At 39.0% G+C, this 19,417-nt stretch overlaps 2 protein-coding genes and 1 pseudogene across 2 annotated transcripts; all 3 read right to left on the bottom strand.

Annotated features, from left to right (window-relative positions):
* Positions 1-876: 876 nt before the first annotated feature.
* On the bottom strand, positions 877-1,959 carry LOC116314445 (annotated as a pseudogene).
* A 1,971-nt stretch (positions 1,960-3,930) lies between these two features.
* On the bottom strand, positions 3,931-6,405 carry LOC116314441 (cystatin-B-like). The gene is made up of 3 exons (XM_031732458.2): positions 6,160-6,405; positions 5,981-6,082; positions 3,931-4,250 (listed from the first exon to the last, which is right to left on the bottom strand). The coding sequence occupies exons 1-3, from the start codon at positions 6,298-6,300 to the stop codon at positions 4,122-4,124; spliced, it is 372 nt and encodes a 123-aa protein (XP_031588318.1). The 5' UTR covers positions 6,301-6,405; the 3' UTR covers positions 3,931-4,121.
* A 9,900-nt stretch (positions 6,406-16,305) lies between these two features.
* Positions 16,306-17,652, bottom strand: LOC116314510 (cystatin-B-like). The gene is made up of 3 exons (XM_031732562.2): positions 17,489-17,652; positions 17,298-17,399; positions 16,306-16,630 (listed from the first exon to the last, which is right to left on the bottom strand). Exons 1-3 carry the CDS (start codon positions 17,555-17,557, stop codon positions 16,502-16,504), a joined length of 300 nt encoding a protein of 99 aa, XP_031588422.1. The 5' UTR covers positions 17,558-17,652; the 3' UTR covers positions 16,306-16,501.
* Positions 17,653-19,417: the final 1,765 nt, after the last annotated feature.

Raw genomic sequence — 19,417 nt, 5'->3', positions numbered from 1 at the left:
GAGCAGAAACCCAGAGCCAATAATAACTTTCACTTTCATTTCCAGGATATTTTATTTCTCCAAGTACTGTGAATTGGCCCAAGGCTGCAAATTATGGAAGTGATACTATCCAAAAAATGCAAAAGATTTTTACTATTAAGATTCAATCAGTCTTTTTTGGGTGTCCCCCTCCTCACAGTAAAATTGTGTGCAAGCATAAATATCAGCACTAATTGTCTTTAAAGACCATCGTGTGACTTTGGTTCTCCTGCTGATTTAACAAGCTGCAGCAGTGCTTTGTGACATTTTTGGCATATTTAAAACATTATTTTTAACCCATTTTTAACCCGTGTGGTTATTTTTGACTGACTCCTATCAGACCTGATCTGAGTCAGTTCACTTCCTACTAATGGTATTTTATTAAAATTGGGTCTGAATGGGTAAAATAATTATGTTCATCTCCTTTTGAGCCAGCGTTGAGCTCAACTTTAGGGTGAGGTTCTAAGACATCTAGCGGGATCTCACCTGGATATTTTCCCTTTGGAGATTATCAGTGCACACCTAACTCAAAGGCAATTATGAGCAAGACCCAGAAACTACTGGAGAGCTTATACTTTATGTCTCATCCGGCCTGAGATCTCCTTGGGATCTTCGTAGCCGATATCAATTTGGGTGTGGGTACGTGCTTCATCAGAAGAACGTCCAGGAAACCATGGACAACTTCAAGTTCCTGGTCAAAGACAGCAAACCAAATGTGATCAGTGACAAAGTCTTCCACGTCCAGTGGTCCCTCCTCAGCTTTGAGCACATTTCACAAAATTAGAAACCACAACAGAAAAAAAATAATCAGCTTCATTTATTTACCCACCTCGTATTTAACTGATCAATTTTGCCTTCTATTATCTGCAGTATGTTATTATATGTAAACAAGGAAAGCTTTCCCCTCATGAAGAGGCAGGTTATTAATGGATTACAATGAGAGTACAGGCTGTAGGCACTGATGTTTGGCTGGTTCATCTTCCCATTAGAAGTACTCAATACTGTCATATTGAGTCTTGGGTGCTGCAGATCAGTCAGCTCGAGCGTTCCTCCATCACACGGGAGTTTTTCATAAACACTGAGGTGGACATATTCTTCATCTCCAACATAGAGCTGCAAGGAAGTACAAGAAAAGTTAAAGGAGATCCTTAAAGGAGATCCTTGTGCACATAGAAGTACTGCTGATCATTTTAACACAGCTGTGGTAAGTCACACTAGCCAAACGACATGCTAACATGTGGAAATGGAGAATCTACACCTTCATATACATACGTAGAGTGCCTGATGGCTCTAATGTTCACAAACAGAACATTTGTTGAGCTCTGTTCATGGCTGAGACAGTATGAAGTGCACATGAATTTTCATTTTATTTTGCAGGTTTCTCTCAAATTTTGCAGTGATAAGTAACACTTCAGGCTAGAAAGTCAAAAAGTTTTGTATGAGCCTCCGCTTAAATATAAAACCACATAAGCCCAGAGTGTAGAAGTAGTAGCTGAAAAAAAAATCCAGTGATCATCGCTTTAGTTTCCCCTGAGAGATCAGATTATCTACCAACTATACTCTTATTGATGATATGTTTTTCTATTGAAGAGCTTTTTAATGTTGCCACTGAGCTCACTGTTTCCATTACAAACATTACCTTAATGAAGTAGTTGGTCCCAGCTACGAGCTGTGTTTTGTAGCTCTGTGCAATGAAAACCTCGAAGTTTCTCTCGGCCCTCTGCTCTGTGAGAGGCTTCATCTAAATAAAAATGACAATAACACCAACATGAAGCACAGGCCCCGTGTGTGCATAAAGTTGTGAGTGTAAAATCTTTCTCTTCTACTCACTGCATCACAGATCTTCTGAGCTTCTTCATCAGCCTCCTTTTCCTCGGTCAGCCCTCCGCACATCGGCATTTTGACACGTTTTTTGGTGGTGAAAAACAAGCAAATAGTGAATAAGCACACACAGAGCCTGTTTTTATGGGGCTTTGGTGAGTCAGCGAGTCATGGGGTGATTGGAGGGGCGGTATTTGTAAAAGGTCATGTAAAAAAAAACAGAGAGAGAGAGAGAAAGACAGAGACAGGGAGTCTGATTTTGTGTTTATAGGATACATCTCTTAAATATCTCTTAAATACACAAATTTTTAGGCAATTCCCTTTTTCCTGCATGCTCTCGAGTCTGCTGGGAAGTGAAAATACAGGGTGTGAGCTGTGATTGCAATGTTTGGAGAGGATCACCCATGAATCTCGGCCTAAAAACCTGCTTTCAGCTCTTCCTTTCCGGTTATCGTACGTCTGACACCTGAACCTCAGCAAACCACGGTTCCCAAAAGTAAGAGTGGATACTGCTCTCTGTGGTTCAGACATTATTTTATTTCTATTATTTGTTGTTTAAGGCTGTAGAATTAGATTTTACCCAGTTACCTAGGTTTGGGGGGTTTTTTTAACCAGGGGGTCTCTTTGCCTCACATACTTTCAAGAAAATTTTAGAGGGCCTTCAGCCTGAATAGTACTCTTTTAAAGTTCAGATTTAGAGCTGGAAATGTTAGATGCAAATGTAACACTTCTGGAGTTGTTACAGTACACTAGGACCAGTGAGGTTCGATGAGTGTAGCGTGTAATAAAGACCCCAGACCAGAAAATAAGTTTAAATTGCCGGCTTATTATTTTGTAAAAACAGAGAATAGGCAGTTGACACACATTACATAAAACATTCCACACCACATTTAAGGAAAACAAGATATTTCCTTTCCCTTTTTAGTTCAGTAATTTCTGTTAATTTATCCTATTTATCTCAAAACCTTTTATTTGGCTTTAAAAGGATGTTATTTTCAACCTAGGTTATTGTTTTATTTATTTCAAGTTCTAAGTTCGAGTTTATCCTTTAATCTATTTGAATTAACACTGTGTTATTTTAAATCAAGTTTAGTTCTTTAGGCCCAAGATTTAATTTAATCTTGGTCTAGTTCACCTTTAGATTTCAACCATTTCTTATTTTGTTTTAAACCAACAAAATTATTTGCATTTCCGTTAACACCATTACAGCGTTAAAATGTGAGGTTGACCAAAAATATCAAGTGTTCAAATAACACACAACTTCAGGGTTGTTTTTTTTTATTTCTATATGATAATTCTGCATTATTAAGCAATAAGAACACTAGTCTGAAGTCCTGTAATCATTATGAAGCTATAATTTGAAATACAATAAAACATTACATTTTTGTACAAAGTATTGGTATTGGATCAGTATTGTCGATACCGCCCTGAATTTTACTTAGTATTGGATCGGAAAGGAAATCAGTGGTATCGCACATCACTAGTGAACAGACAGCATGCAGTCAAAGCAGCTCTCCATGTAGGTGGAACAAGCCATCCTCAAGCTGTGAAAATGGAAAGATCCCATCCAAGAAATTGCTACAATATTAGGAGTGGCAAAATTTACAGTTTGGTACATCCTGAGAAAGAAACAAAGGATTGGTGAACTCAGCAATGCAAAAAAGACCTGGATGTCAAAGAAAGACAACCGTGGTGGATGATCGCAGAATCATTTCCATGGCCATGAGAAAACCCCTTTACAACAACCAGATGGCTTCGTTTTTCAGTGAGACGATGATCCCAAACACACTGCCAGAGCGATGTCCCAATACTGCTGAGTTACAGCACAGACTATAGATGTCTCACTATTTTACAGCTCTTTTTAAAGCATAATGTTTATTTCAAATGTATTATCTGTTTCACTATGGACAAAAGGAGCTGTTTTACATGTTTCTTTGAAACTGAGCTGGTTATCCTTGCTATTCTGATGGCATCTCTCAAGTGAGTGACAAAATTGGTGAATTGTGGGTCAGTTCAATTCCCCAACCAATCACATACTTAAAAATAGCCCCTATGACCACAGGATGTATCTCACAATTACACACACACACACACAGATAAAAATCTGCTTTATTTATTTACCCACCTCGTATTTAACTGATCTAGTTTGCCTTATTTCCATTACCTACAGTATGTTATTATATGTAAACAAGGAAAGCTTTCCCCTCATGAAGAGGCAGGTTATTAATGGATTACAATGAGACTACTGTGGGCACTGATGCTTTGGCTGGTTCGTTCTCTCATTAGAAGTATGCAATAGTGTCATATTGACTCTTGGGGTGCTGCAGCCTGGTTAGCTCGAGCGTTCCTCCATAAGCTGGGAGTTTCTTGTAAACACGAAGGTGAACATATTCGTCTCCTCCCACATGGACCTGCAAGGAAGTACAAGAAAACTTAAAGGAGATGCTTAATGTGCACATAGAAGTACTCCTGCTCATTTTATCACAGCTGTGGTAATGTAAGCCACAGCTGTGGGCCAAACAACATGCTAACATGTGAAAAGGAGAATCCACATCTTCATATATAGAGTGCACGATGGTTCTAGTGTTCACAAACTAAGATAGCGGAGGGCATTACACAGCAGTAGTTTTGTTTGCTATCAATTTTGACAGCCCTATTAAAGATTAATATCAGTTTGTACATGCTCCAGATAGCTTTTCTTCAAATTCTTTAATTCTCACTTGCTTTTGCAACTTTGGACTTTTGTGTTACTCGCAGCAACAACTCCACCTCATTGTTAGTCCATTTAAAAAACTCAGTGCTTTTCCTCAACATTTTGCCGCGACGTTTCAAAGAGCCGGAAAGTAAATAAACGTCAGACAGGAATGAGGCAGGTCGAATCTTCTTGCATTTCACGCATGTGCAGTACTGGAACGTAAGCGTTTTCGGCCGTTTCAATGTGGACACACAACTCTGTGAAAACAACTGAAAACGCGAATGTGGACGCGGAGCGTTTTCAGACGAAAACCATTTTCAAATTTATCCGGGCTAGTGTGGACGTAGCCTTAGTTAACATTCTTGTTTTGATTTAGCCATACCTTATTTTTATTCTGTAGTGGGCAAACATTTACTATCCCGGGTTCGTTTATGTTTTGCACTTTTACAGATTATGTAATTAACCTCTTCTTTTATATCAACTCTGACGAGTTTGTTAAGTTAACATATTATTGGTTTCAACTGTTAGTTGTCTAGTTTGTTGAACTCGCCTTACTTATGTTCCAGGAGCAAAAGGAGGAAGTGCTGCTTCACTTCCTGTATTTATAACTTCCTCTTTAGTCTGAGGTCACAGGAAGGGACCAGGTGAAGAAGGGGGAGAATTGGTGTAATTTAATAAAGTCAAGTTTAGCATTGTTTGTTGAGAAATGGATGTATTGTTGTAATATGTATTGACTACACCGTAGAGTTTTTACTGTTAGGAAAGAGGAGAATCATAAGTTTATCTTACCTACTGAATGGAATAGTCCAGAGGAGAAATTGTTTGGATAGCTGAGTACTTAAGCAGAAGAACTCAGGTGTTTAAGGGGGGGGAGGACCAGGTCGGTGTAGCTGAGTGCACCTGACCTTAATTTTTGTTGATTTAAGTTCAGTTATGTTTATTTGCACCGAGTTAACTTGGAGTTGAGTTTTGATTTTTGTAATATTTTTTGTCACAAAGATGTAAATAAAACACTTGCTACACTGGACAGCATCTGTCTCCTGCCCTTCTTCAGCCACTTTGGCCAAGCTATCTTACAATGTGGAAAAGAGGCATCCACTTCTTTGGATACATAATGCCTGATGGCTCTAGTGTTCACAAACAGAACATTTTTTGAGCTCTGTTCACGGCTGTGACAGTTTATCAAGTAAATACCTGCTTATGCTTCTTTATTTATGCCCTAGGGCGTGTTGTGTGTTACAAGTTATCATTCACAAGTGCAAAACTGGAATTTCTTGTTTTGTTTGTCAACACCAGGAAGCGCACATGCATTTTAATTTTCTTTTGTGGGCTTGTCTCAAAATTAAGATAAATTTAAGCAAAAGTTGGGTGGAAACCATAACAGTTTAAGTTTTGTATGAACCTCCATATAAATTACCACATAAACGCTTGCATTACAAACATTACCTTAATGAAGTAGTTGGTCCCAGCTACGAGCTGCGTTTTGTAGCTCTTTGCAGTGAAAACCTCGAAGTTTCTCCCGGTTTTCTGCTCTGCGAGAGGCTTCATCTGAATAACAATGACAGCAACATCAACATGAAGCACAGACCCTGTGTGTGAGTGTAAAATCTCTCTTTTCTACTCACTGCATCACAGATCTTCTGAACTGCTTCATCAGCCTGCTTCTCCTCGGTCAACCCTCCGACCATTTCCACTGCGACAACATTTTGTTGGTAAAAAACGACCAAAAAGGTTATAAACATACGCCAATTCACAAGACTCCGCATTTTGGACCAACGCACGGAAAGAGATGCGTTTGTTTGTAGGCTAAAAAAACAACAACATAAACAAAGCGAGTCATATGACGCCACATTTTGGACCGTACCATCAGCTTAGGGAGAAGGGGGTTGTGGGCGGGGCGGTATTTGCCAACGTCATGAAAAAAAAGAGAAGCACACTTACATACGGAAATAATTACTTTTGTCCATTTTTTACTGCATGTGTGGGTTAGTCTGAGCTGAGGCAGTCTGCCAGTGTTGTGCCAAAAACTGATTTCTACGGTGGCCCTGAGAGGCCAAACGGACTGCAACTTCAGAAAACACTTGCAAAAAGAAAAATGCTGCAAAAAGAAAAATGCTGCAAAAAGAAAAACACTTGCAAAAGAAAATGCTGCAAAAGAAAAATGCTGCAAAAAGAAAAATGCTGCAAAAAGAAAAACACTTGCAAAAAGAAAAATGCTGCAAAAAGAAAAACGCTGCAAAAAGAAAAATGCTGCAAAAAGAAAAACACTTGCAAAAAGAAAAATGCTGCAAAAAGAAAAATGCTGCAAAAAGAAAAACACTTGCAAAAAGAAAAATGCTGCAAAAAGAAAAACGCTGCAAAAAGAAAAATGCTGCAAAAAGAAAAATGCTGCAAAAGCACACAAAGCACAACGGAAATAGGAAAAAAGACAACGGAAATGTTTCTGGGGAGACAATAACCGGACGGACCAGTTGCACGAACCAAAACATGTATGTATGGCTGTATCCCAATTCAGGGTCTGCAGCCTTAAAGTACGCAGCCTTAACGGTCCTTAAGGGCCGCACTCAAAGACCGCTGAGGCCGGCTTGTAGGCTTGTGAGATGGGACGGTCTAGCCTCCGTCGCGCTGCCCAGGTTGCCTAGCAACCATGATACTAACAGCTGGAAACGTTTCATACAGCTTTGTTTGACAGAAATGAAGGAGAACATATTTTGTACATTTGTTTCTACATGAGCTTTGTGTGATTTGATAAGTATCTGAGGCTGATGATTTTTGGGCTTCATTTCTGTACTGAACAGTCATTTAAGATTAGCTAGTAAATAACAATTAGCTCATGTTGTTCATGAGACTAAAGTCATCTCACTTTGGTAATGTAAATATAATATGGCCAATATTTTATTAATCATTATTAGTTATTACAGCAGTGAACATGAACTCTGTGCCAAACACTGAGCTTCAGTAAAGATTCAAGTTGCATTTATTTATATTTCCTATCACCTTAAATCTTCACTCAAAGACAAGCATCTTTGACAGTGTATATATAGATGTATTATATATAAGAGACAAATATTGTTTTTTTAATATGTTGGCATTACTAAATTTGGCTCAATGCTTATAAATGTGTGGAAGAAGCAAATGTACGAGCTGTGATAACTGTTTCTGATAGAATGAAGAGTAGACTGAAATATTAAATATTCCTTTATTGGGTGAGAAAATCAGACCATGTCATAACTGCTTTAAGTCATACAGAATAGATATCAGAGCCTTAAACAGGCCGACTTCTGCTAAATGGGTCAAACTGGGCAGAAAGTACACAAACACATAACATCCTTATAGAATATGATGTAACACTATAGATCAACTTACCTCAGAATATATAAAGCATATAAACAATTACAGCAATATGATGCAACAAACACAGCAGTACTACTAATCCAAAATACTCAAAGCTTCATAGAACTGAAACAAACATTTATTTTTAGCTCCATTCTGCTGCTGATACATACTTTAGGTTTCTGAATATTAAACTTGTTGCTGCCTTTCATAGTGTGTAACTTGAAGGCTCTGAGTACTTTCTCCCACACTGAAAACACTGGGATGATAACATTATTTGAACATTATCTAATAAGACTGATTCAGGACAGACAATTAGTTATGTTAAACTTTCCTAGCAGTCCTTCACAAACAGGGAACAGTCTGTCTATTCTCTCCATCTGTCAGCTGCTGCTGGCTCTTCCTCCTCCTCTTCCTCACACACTGCTGAGTTTGTCCTGGTGGATCATCAGGGTGCAAAGCCTCACAGATGATGTGCAGCAGTGGGTCCCTCAGTCTGTCCTCACTCTGGACACTTGCAGTTGTCACACATGGAAATCAAATGTGTGATAAGCTGCAGGATTCAAACACAAGTGTAACTTATAAATACATGTTCATACTTTTATTCCACAATCAGAGAGAAAGAAACAGAGAGAGTGCAGGACAGACAGACAGGTGACAGTCTCAGGTGTACACACTGCTACAAAACAGCACAAGAGAAGGAGGATTTAGTGTTTGTGTTATTACGAGTGCTAAACAAGAAGAGTTCCCAGATGGTCCAGTGGACACATGTGTGACTCCTGTGATTAAAGCATCTTTCTTTCAGCTTAACGAGTGAACCGTCAGCTCGTTCAAACACACGTTAAAGTCCGTTTGGCTCGACACCACCGAACAGAGGCAGCAATATAACATAGCTAACATTAACAGTGCAGTGAATCCTGCTTGTGCCGTCATATTCAGGACTGCAAACCGAGCAGCATCACTAACTTTCAGCTTGTTGTGTTTGTGGATATATGACTGACTTTAATTATCCACAAAATCATCAGATTCTCTGTAAGATTAAGGTCGACTATCTAACGGCGTGTAAAGTAAAGGCTTTAAAACAAAGTAAATGCTGAAAGTAAAAACATCGCTAATGTCACATAACTTTGCCGGCATGTGGCCAACAGTAATGTTTTAATGTTCCTCATTATTAAACATTTGCACATAAATAAGTAACATAATATTCAGAACTTACTTTTGAAAGTTTACTCTTTGGCCGCTCCACTTCTTTGAAGTGTCTCCCAGTGCACTTGTTAGCATGTTTTGGTTCGTGCAACTGGTCCGTCCGGTTATTGTCTCCCAGAAACATTTCCGTTGTCTTTTTTTCCTATTTCCGTTGTGCTTTGTGTGCTTTTGCAGCGTTTTTCTTTTGCAGCATTTTCTTTTGCAGCGTTTTCTTTTTGCAGCATTTTTCTTTTGCAAGTGTTTTCTTTTGCAGCATTTTTCTTTTTTGCAAGTGTTTTTCTTTTGCAGCATTTTCTTTTTTGCAAGTGTTTTTCTTTTGCAGCGTTTTTCTTTTTGCAGCATTTTTCTTTTGCAGCATTTTTCTTTTTGCAAGTGTTTTTCTTTTGCAGCATTTTTCTTTTTGCAAGTGTTTTCTCTTTTTGCAGCGTTTTTTCTTTTTGCAGCATTTTCTTTTGCAGCATTTTTCTTTTTGCAAGTGTTTTCTGAAGTTGCAGTCCGTTTGGCCTCTCAGGGCCACCGTAGATTTCTGGTATTTGCTAGAAACTGATTACTGTACTGCTATAAATAACTTGTTGCTCTATGCAAAACATATGTCAAATGTATCCCTCACGCATTGGCGTAACTTTGTGCTGAACATTGGGGGGGTCAAGATCTCTGTCTAAATAAATAAATAAATCTGGGTAACTTCCCAGATGATTAAACGTGCAACTATTTTGCTGGTAATAACTGAAATGAGTAAAGAAAATCAACAGCCTATTTATGCAAGATAATTCATAATTTTATTGGGTGAGTTATATTGGTTGGATCTGATTATTGGGGGGGTCATAACCCCCTAACCCCCCTGGAAATTATGCCCCTGCCCTCACGAATGATATCAAGTCATCTTGAGCCACAAACAACATTTCTGTAACAAGGTAGAAGCAGCAATCAGTTTTTGACACTGACTTTTATATATCCTTTATTTATCCAGTTAAAAATAATCTCGCGTTGACATTATAAGTGTCTTTTTTAAGAGCAATCTGGCCAAGAGGACAGCAGTAACTGCAACAAATATAACAATAGTTCTGTAAACATAGTTTAAGTGGACAAAACAGACCGGATTGGTTATAATGTAAATACAATAACACAGAGTTATACAGCTACCTGAAAAACAGGCCATTTTTACATTTTATATATAACCACTATGTAAACCCTGTTCACCAAAGTGTATTTACAAACATACATAAAGATATTACACATTAAAAAAAAAAAACGGAAACACTGGAAATCAGTTTTTGGCACAACAGGTAGTAAGTGAAAGTACAGGGCGTGAGGTGTGATTGTATAATTTGGAGAGGATCAAAGATGAATCATGGCCTAAAAAACTGCTTTGAGTTCTTCCTTTCAGGTTATCCTACTTCTGACACCTGAACCTCAGCATTTCCAAAAACTTTGTCTAATGCAATTCAGTTATACCTACTGAACTTAAGGGGATAGTAAAAAAAAAAAAAGTATTGATCCAACGTGCTAGTATCGATCCAATACAGATACCAGAGCTGGTATGGCAGGGCCAACCACAGAGACACACATGCCCACATTCACATTTATAGCCGACAAAAAAACACTGATAACCTAACATACAGGTCTTTGGGTCGTTGCACCACTGTGCCACAAAAGTATCATTTACACCTATAAATGTATAGTTTTCATACTAAACTGTCAATTGGTGTGTTTATTATGGAGACTTGACTTATTTTAAACATATTTTCAGTTTGCTGGTAAAAGCCTGAGTTCATAACTGGCAAGAAATCAACAACACAATTTATTTTGTTGTTACAGAATTCAACTTTTAATGCTTCAAACATCTCAAGCTGCAGTCCAGTCAGTGCTATATGTCTAGAAATATTATAATTAAAATGACTGATTTCCTAAAATTGTTACTTTTGAAGGAGCGTTATTGCATTTTTTTTCTTTTGGGTAACAAAACAGCACATGTCATGAGGCAGCAGCTTGGCGGCAGAGAGCAGCAAAAATACAAAGTGTGATCTCATTGAAAAGGTTGGATGGGATCTTTGTCATGATGGTCTTCTACACCAGTAACTATAGCTTCCCCCCCAATAACATGTAAGCTTCTTCCAGACCCACAGATCAAGGTAGCTGCATCCTCCCACATGTACCTGCAGTCAAATCAGAGGAAACTTGTACTTGCTGAACACTGAAGATCTTCAGTAAGATGTTCATCTGTTCAACAGGTCATCTGGAGCTCGCAAGTAACTCAGTCCATAAATACTTTATTTTCTTTCATTAGTAATTCCTAACATGCATAATATCACAGTGTTAATTACCTTGATGACATAGTTGACTCCTTGCAACTATGTTACTGAATGTTACTCACATAACACTCAGCTCACCTCATCACAGATTTTCTGAATTTCCTCATCAGCGTCCCTCGTCTCCATGAATCCTCCGCATACCATTTCAGCCATTCTGAAAGTCAGCTGAAATAAACAGAGGTGTCAGTTTTCTGGTTTTGTGTGTCTCAAACATACTGGTGCCTGGGTGTTCACCTGAATAATAAACTGGACTGGAGCCACAACACTGATGCTCTTTACAGGAAGGGTCAGAGCAGACTCTACCTGCTGAGGCGGCTGAGGTCATTTGGAGTACAGGAAGCGCTTTTAAAGACCTTCTATGACTCTGTGGTGGCATCTGTCATTTTTTACAGTGTGGTATGTTGGAGTAGCAGTTTATCGGCAGCTGAGAGGAAGAGGTTGGATAAACTCATCAGGAAGGCCAGCTCTGTTCTGGGATGCACCCTGGACCCAGTGCAAGTGGTGGGAGACAGAAGGACTCTGGCCAAAATAACATCTCTGATGGACAGAGTCTCCCACCCCATGCATGTAAATGTTGCTGAACTGCAGAGCTCCTTCAGTGAGAGATTGCTGCATCCTAGATGCATGAAGGAGCGTTTCCGCAGGTCCTTCCTCCCTGCATCTGTCAGACTGTACAATCAGAACTGCTCCCAACAATCACAGATGTTTACATCTGCGCTGTAACTGCAATAAGTTAATCAACCGATTCGCACTACAACCTGGTTTGCCTCTTATCTGTAGTTATTTATATTTAATTTAATAACTGTACAGTACTCTGTTTATAGTAAATATGTAAGAAAAATTGTGTTCTGTTCTGTGTCCTGTGTACTGTTTGTTTGTATATGTGTCTTTCTGGCTGCTGTTACAACCAAATTTCCCCTTGTGGGACAATTAAAGGATTATTCTATTCTATTCTATTCTATTCTGTCCGAGTGCATATACTGGGTAAGTGACCTGGAAACTTACTGGAAGGTGGCTCTAACACATGATGGGTGGAGCAACATGTGTAACCACAGGCCTCACAGCCACTAAATGTTTGCTTACACAGTCTTCTCCAAATATCTACTTGTGTAATTGTGTCTTAAATTTTAAATGTCTTTAAAACAGATAAAACCTATGCTTTTATATGAACTTTTCTTTAGATGACTAAAAAGGACGATAACTAAAAGGTGTTTCTTGCAGTCCTGTCAATCTGTAGTCTGATATGAATGTCTTACAAAACTCCATTATGTGGCACAGCTGTGTCTCTCAAAAATTATCTTAAATAAACAAAATGAACTTTGCAAATTCTTCTTTAAGCTGACTGTCCCAGAGATAAGCTATCAGACTTGACTCAGATCAATATGCCAGGTCTGCAGGTTTTTTTTAACTGAAGGGGGGGGGAAGTGTGATTGCAGAGACTTGCAGTTTTGCAAAGAACTCCAAACACAAGTAAAGAGAATGATAAAAAGAATACTGACAACTTGTCAAATCCTGTCTGCCACCAAAAACCACGTCTTCTTCTGCTTCCTTCATTTTTAACGGCAGCTTGCATCCAAAGATGTTGCACTACTGCCATCTCCTGGGTTTTACTGTTACATCACTTCCAAAACCTTAGATCCTCTTAATGAGTCCAGTATTTCTCAAAAAACGAAAAACCACTCCTTTTCCTTCATCATGACTTAACCACTCAACAACCTTTTCAAACTTGAGTTCTGTAGTACCACCCATTTCTACCCTCCACACTCTCCTTTGACTGACATACTTCCTGCAACTAATAAGTACATGTTCAACCGTTTCCATAGCATTATACCAGTTACATAAGCCAGTCCAATGTTTCCCCATCCTAAAGAGAGTGCCATTCAGAAAACAATGACCTGTTCGTATTCTACTTATTAATATCTCCTCCTGCCTATTTATTCCTCTACTTCTCTTAACTTCTATTGTGTGTTGTACTCTATATAAATGTCTCCCTTTTACTTCACTATGACCACGTCATTTTCCATAAATTCTTACTTTTTTTTCCAAACTATACTTTTGGTATCTGCACATCAACGTCTACTTTTTTAACAGCTTCTTTAGCCAACCTATCTGCTCTTTCATTACCCACAATACCGATTTGAGCCAGAGTCCACAATATTACTATATTTTTATTTTGTTCAGACAATCTATGATGAACAAAAAGAACTTCATACAAAATTTGCTGCTGGTTACTTTCAATTTAATTCAGTCCAATTCAATTCAATTCAGTTTTATTTATATAGCGCCAAATCACAACAACAGTCGCCTCAAGGCGCTTTATATTGTAAGGTAGACCCTACAATAATACATTCAGAGAAAAAAAACCCAACAATCATTCCACCTATTCTAAAGCCAACAGTATGGCATATAACCCTACTGCATATATACTCAGAAGATTTGATGGTCTTTTTGCAATCTTGATACAGCGTAGGTCTGCTCCAAGCATACTACATTTAACTGATGTGGATAGGGCCTGTGCCACAGGGCAACTTCAAACTGGTGTTCCACAAAACCAATATGCAAAATTATTCTGAGTGAGCCTTAATACCATCTCCAGACTGAAGAGCGAGTTCTATGACAAGCAGAGAAGTTGGCGTCCTAAGAAGACGGCACCACAAGAAGACCGTTACCGTACCCTGTCAGCACTTAGAAACCGTAGGCAGTCTGCTACAGATTTGCAAAGTTTTGGTTGATGGCACTCTATCCAGACAATCTGCAATGATGTTAGCAACACATGCACTGAACATGAACATGCTGAGAGATGTTATGTTTCGCAATGAATCCACGTTCTGCCTATGGCAGCTGGGTCGTGGGGTTAAAGACCAACAATTTCTACTTGTCACATTTCAACTCTAAGGAAAGTAACTTCTGGTTGTGAAACGGAGACTCAACAGCGGTGCTCACATGTTTCAAAGAATAGCTTGGACATTTCTCAAAGAACGTTAAGCCCTGAAGACGTTTTTTCTCTTTTTTAGAATCTTTGAATGTGAGGACAGAGACAGACCTGCAGACAGTCTCAGGATCAGTGGAGGCTTTCTTTGCACTTTGCTGTTTCTTTGTCTCTTTAACTTGTGACTATTTTATTTTGTGTAGCTTTTACCTAGCATTTGGGGGAACATCCATTTGCTGTGATACGTGTCTTCACTGCAGTTTTTTCAGACACCTTGACTCTTTGCAAATAGTTCACAACAAAAATATATGTTGTTGTGAACAAGAGAACTGAATTAACTTTATTCTTGACATCACAATGAGTATGTTGTCAATAAATACACTATAAAAATACACTCTGATATGTCCAAGTTTTCAGAGATCCAGTACTGTGACATGCTGCTGTAATTATTTTATTGCAGTGCCGCTTATCTTGTGTTATATTTGTGCTTTTTTAAATGAGAAATTATGTTGCTGATTGTTCATGACTTAGTCTAAATGTATAAAGTGTGAATAATCAGTGTTTTTAATGTAAAATCCATCTGCACCTAGAAGTTTATAATTAAACACCCTCTACACTTTTTGCCAGCAGCCCTCTGACTTCTTGCAAGAAATCCAACCAATTTTATTCAAAATGGCAAACAGTTCCACAAACCATGTGCAAACCTTCTTTTTTATTTTCTAGTTTAATGTTTTCCACAAGAAAATCAATCTAAAGCGTGTCATTTAAATCTGCAGCATGTTTACAATATGTTTGTAGAAACAGACTGCATGGTGAAATTTCTGCAACTTGAGTCATTAATGGGATCACATTGCGTGTGATTAACAAAGAGGAATGTCAGTCACAAGATAAAACAATCATAGGCTGACTAATGCCACAGTCTGCCAACAAAATACTGCTGACAACCCACTGACCACCTTTTTTTTTCCAAGTCAAAGTTGGGAAGTGTGGTTTGTGGTTGGCCCGACAGTCTCGACATGTTTAAATAAAGGATGTGACTTATATTATTTGGTCTATTTCACATGATTGTAAAGATTGCTTAAATCATATTTTCCCTGTACACTGTTGTGCATTATGTACAGTTCATTTGTGAACTTTGGACCACTGAAAACTTGAATAACTGGAAATCTTAAAGCGAAAGTTTTTCTTTACCTATGCTATGGAATAGCATGTCATGGCAGCATGGGTCGTCTTACATTTCAAATGTACAAATGTTTGCTACCACACGTTGCCAGCACAGTTTCACTTCACCTTGATCATGAATCCTAAAACCTATAGAGCTCCATTGGAGGTTGAGACACCAATCTTAGGAGATAATTTTCCATAATTTGGGGTTTTAGCAATGTTTTTGGAAAGCACTGTCAAGATCCATTTAACGTATAATAAATGACTGACAGTATTTATGAACTTAAACCATTCAGTGACCCTTGAGCCTTCTAGATGGATGCACTATTGCACAGGAATCACTCCCATCAGGACAGAAATGTTTCAGCGCAGGAGAAAATTGAGCAACTTTCTATTGATTTGTGTGAAAGAACAAAATGTGTCCTAAAAGTAGAAAAAAGTTGATTTAAATCAATAAGAGACCCCTGCCTCATATCGGATTGAACTGTGTATTAGTTCTCTTTCAGGTAAGCATTCAAAAAGGAGGGCAAGCTAGATGAAAGATAACTCTCCAAAAGATGTCATTTAAAAAAAAAAAAAAATGTGTTCAGAGTTCAGTCTGACATGATTATTGCTATAAAAAGGTTTTTTGCGGGTTTGAACACCAACATTGTGTGCTAAAAATCCATCAATCACTTTGGAGCATGAAGACATGTCTACAGCTGCCACATTTACTAAAGATAATGCAAATGTGTCTTATGTTAGGAAAGAGAAATGAGTTTGCTTTCAAATAATACAGTCCACTCCCCTTCTGGGGCTGCAGGCATTTCACAAATCAGACACCACAATAGAAGAAAAATCTGCTTCATTTATTTATGCACTTTGTATAAAACTGTTCCACTTTGTCTTATTTCTACCATCTACAGTATATTGTTACATATAAGCAAAGGAAACTGCACATTTTTGTTAAGAGGCAGGTTATTAATAGATCACTACGAGACTACAGCCTGAAGGCACTGATGCTTTGGCTGGTTCGTTCTCCCATTAGAAGTACTCAATACTGTCATCGTGACTCTTTGAGTGCTGCACGCTGGTCAGCTCGAGCTCTTCTCCATGACACGGGAGTTTCTTGTAAACACGGAGGTGAACGCATTCGTCTCCGCCCACATGGACCTGCAAGGAAGTACAAGGAAAGTTAGAGGAGATGCTTACTGTGCACATAGAAGTACTCGTGATAATATAAGCCACACTGACCACACAACATGCTAACATGTGGAAAAGGAGGCATTCATGTCGTCATAACAGAGTGGATTATAGTTCTAGTGATCACAAACATGGCTGATTCATTTTAGATTAAGAAAATGAAGGAAATCTTGTGCTTCTTTATTTAAGCCGTGGGGGAGTGTTGTGCAAATGTGTTCCAAGCCATCATACACAAGTACTGGAAGCACTGGAATGGCTCGTTTTGTCCGTTAACACCAGGAGTATGAAGCACATATGCGTTTTCATTTTCTTTTGCATATTTTCTTAAAATTTAAATACATTAACCAAACTTTGTCTGGAAACTTGGATTGAAAGCATCAGCGATGAATGACACTTAATGGTAGAAAATGAACAGTTTAAGGTTTGCATGAACTTTCATACATATGACCACATAACTACATAGTCTAGAGATAGTAAGAAAGAAAGAAAGAGAAATGACTGATCAGCGCATTAATTTTCACTTGAGAGATCAGATTATCTACAGTCAATGCTCTTATTGATGATATTTTATTATTGGCAAGACCTCAGAGCTTTGTAGTGTTACCACTGTGCTCACTGCTTGCATTACAAACATTACCTTAATGAAGTAGTTGGTCCCAGCGACGAGCTGCGTTTTGTAGCTCTTTGCAGTGAAAACCTCGAAGTTTCTCCCGGTTTTCTGCTCTGCGTGAGGCTTCATCTGAATAACAATGACACCAATATTAACAAGAAGCACAGGCCCTGTGTGTGCACAAAGTTTTGAGTGTAAAATCTCCCTTTTCTACTCACTGCATCACAGATCTTCTGAACTTCTTCATCAGCCTGCTTCACATCAGTCAGCCCTCCGCACATCGGCATTTTGTTAAGTTTTTGGTGGTGAAAAACAACCAAAAAGTGAATAAACGCACACAGAGCCTGTTTTTATAAGGCGTTCAGTGAGTCAGCGAGTCATATGACGACGGATTTTGGACCGTACCATCAGCATAGGGGGAGAAGCGGGTGGTACTTGCGAACGCTCGTGTAAAAAAACAAAGAAAAAGCTCAATACTAAGACAAGAAAATAATTAGTAGCTTTTCACATTTTTATACGCTGATTTTGTGTTTATAGGATAAATCTTTTAAATATTTGTAGATATGTTTTTAGTCCGTCCGCCTTTTACTGCATGTGTTGGTTTGTGCGAGCGTATGACAGCTGACTGTCGAGTCTGCCGGGAAGTGAAAATACAGGGTGTGAGCTGTGATGTTTGGAGAGGATCACACATGAGTCATGGCCTAAAAACCTGCTTTCAGCTCTTTCTTTCCGGTTATCCTACGTCTGACACCTGAACCTCAGCAAACCACAGTTTCCCAAAGTACTGTGTGGATACTACTCTCTGTGGTTCAGACATTATTTTATTGCTATTATTTGTTGTTTAAGGCTGAATTAGAATTAGATTTTACCCAGCTCCTTGGTTTTTTGACTAGGGGAAATCTTCTTCTACCCAATTATTACTTGTTTAAAGTTAATATTTAAACCTGGAAATGTTAGATGCAAAAATCAAAACCTAAAAGGAGACTTGAATGACTGCAAACGGCAGCAAAAAAGGTAAAACACGGAGATGAAAAACCAGCTACAAAGTGACACAAGCTAAAGAAAAAAAATAAAACACGCAACAGAGACAGACAGCTGAAAATGACTTATCGAAGGCTGCAATAAGGGCACTGCATAGACAGACATCATCAAGGAACACAAATAACACAGAAAAGCAAAACCAGTGCTCACATAGACCAAACAACCTCACATATGACATGTCTGCATTTTTAGTAGTTATGTGTCTCTTGTAGTTTGGGTGTCTTGTATGTAGAACAGACAGGGACCATTGAAGTCCGTGGGTTTTGGGTACAAGCTGGAGAAGCCTGCCTGGTATTTGAACTGAAGGAGTCCCGGGAGTAAAAGGTGCAGCAGTGGATTTCCAGACAGGGTGCAATTCAACTCTACCTGTGTGGAGGGCCCAGGGGGTCCAACAGTCTTGAAGGATTTCCCAGATATGCTGAGCATTTATTCAGCAACATTTACATGTATGGGGTGGGAGACTGTCCATCAGAGAAGTTATTTTGGTCAGAGTCCTTCTGTCTTCCACCACCTGCACTGGATCCAGGGTGCATCCCAGAACAGAGCTGGCCTTCCTGATGAGTTTATCCAACCTCTTCCTCTCAGCTGTCGATAAACTGCTGCTCCAACATACAACACTGTAAAAAACACAGATGCCACCACAGAATCGTAGAATGTCTTTAGAAGTGTTCCCTGGACTCCAAATGACCTCAGCCGCCACAGCAGGTAGAGTCTGCTCTGACCCTTCCTGTAAAGAGCATAAGTGTTGTGGCTCCAGTCCAGTTTATTATTCAGGTGAACACCCAGGTACCTATTAGGGTCCACTATCTCAATGTCCACTCCCTGGATGTTCACCAGTGTCAGTGTGGTGGGTCTGCATCTCTGGAAGTCCACCACCAACTCCTTGGTTTTCCCGGCATTGATCAGCAGGTGGTTCTGCTGGCACCAGTCCACAAAGTCCGGAGTCCACTGTCTGTACTCTGAGTCGTCCTCACTTGTGATGAGGCCGACTATGGCAGAATCGTCAGAGAACTTCTGTAGATGGCAGAAGGCCCTTTTGCCTTCACTCTATGGTCCAGTTCATCCCAAACCATCTTGATTGGGTTTAGGTCAGGTGACTGTGCAGG

The sequence above is a fragment of the Oreochromis aureus genome, linkage group 9 (genome assembly GCF_013358895.1).
Source record: "Oreochromis aureus strain Israel breed Guangdong linkage group 9, ZZ_aureus, whole genome shotgun sequence".
In the NCBI taxonomy this organism is placed as follows: domain Eukaryota; kingdom Metazoa; phylum Chordata; class Actinopteri; order Cichliformes; family Cichlidae; genus Oreochromis; species Oreochromis aureus.
This window is presented reverse-complemented; position numbering and strand designations above follow the sequence as displayed.

Excerpts from the sequence above, each read along its gene's own strand:
- LOC116314441 (XM_031732458.2), bottom strand. The coding sequence starts at position 6,300 with ATGCGGAGTCTTGTGAATTGGCGTATGTTTATAACCTTTTTGGTCGTT. Across the intron at positions 6,083-6,159 it reads TTCAGAAGATCTGTGATGCA|ATGAAGCCTCTCGCAGAGCA; the intron begins GTGAGTAGAAAA and ends ATTGTTATTCAG. Across the intron at positions 4,251-5,980 it reads GGACCAACTACTTCATTAAG|GTCCATGTGGGAGGAGACGA; the intron begins GTAATGTTTGTA and ends ACTTCCTTGCAG.
- LOC116314510 (XM_031732562.2), bottom strand. The coding sequence starts at position 17,557 with ATGCCGATGTGCGGAGGGCTGACTGATGTGAAGCAGGCTGATGAAGAA. Across the intron at positions 17,400-17,488 it reads TTCAGAAGATCTGTGATGCA|ATGAAGCCTCACGCAGAGCA; the intron begins GTGAGTAGAAAA and ends ATTGTTATTCAG. Across the intron at positions 16,631-17,297 it reads GGACCAACTACTTCATTAAG|GTCCATGTGGGCGGAGACGA; the intron begins GTAATGTTTGTA and ends ACTTCCTTGCAG.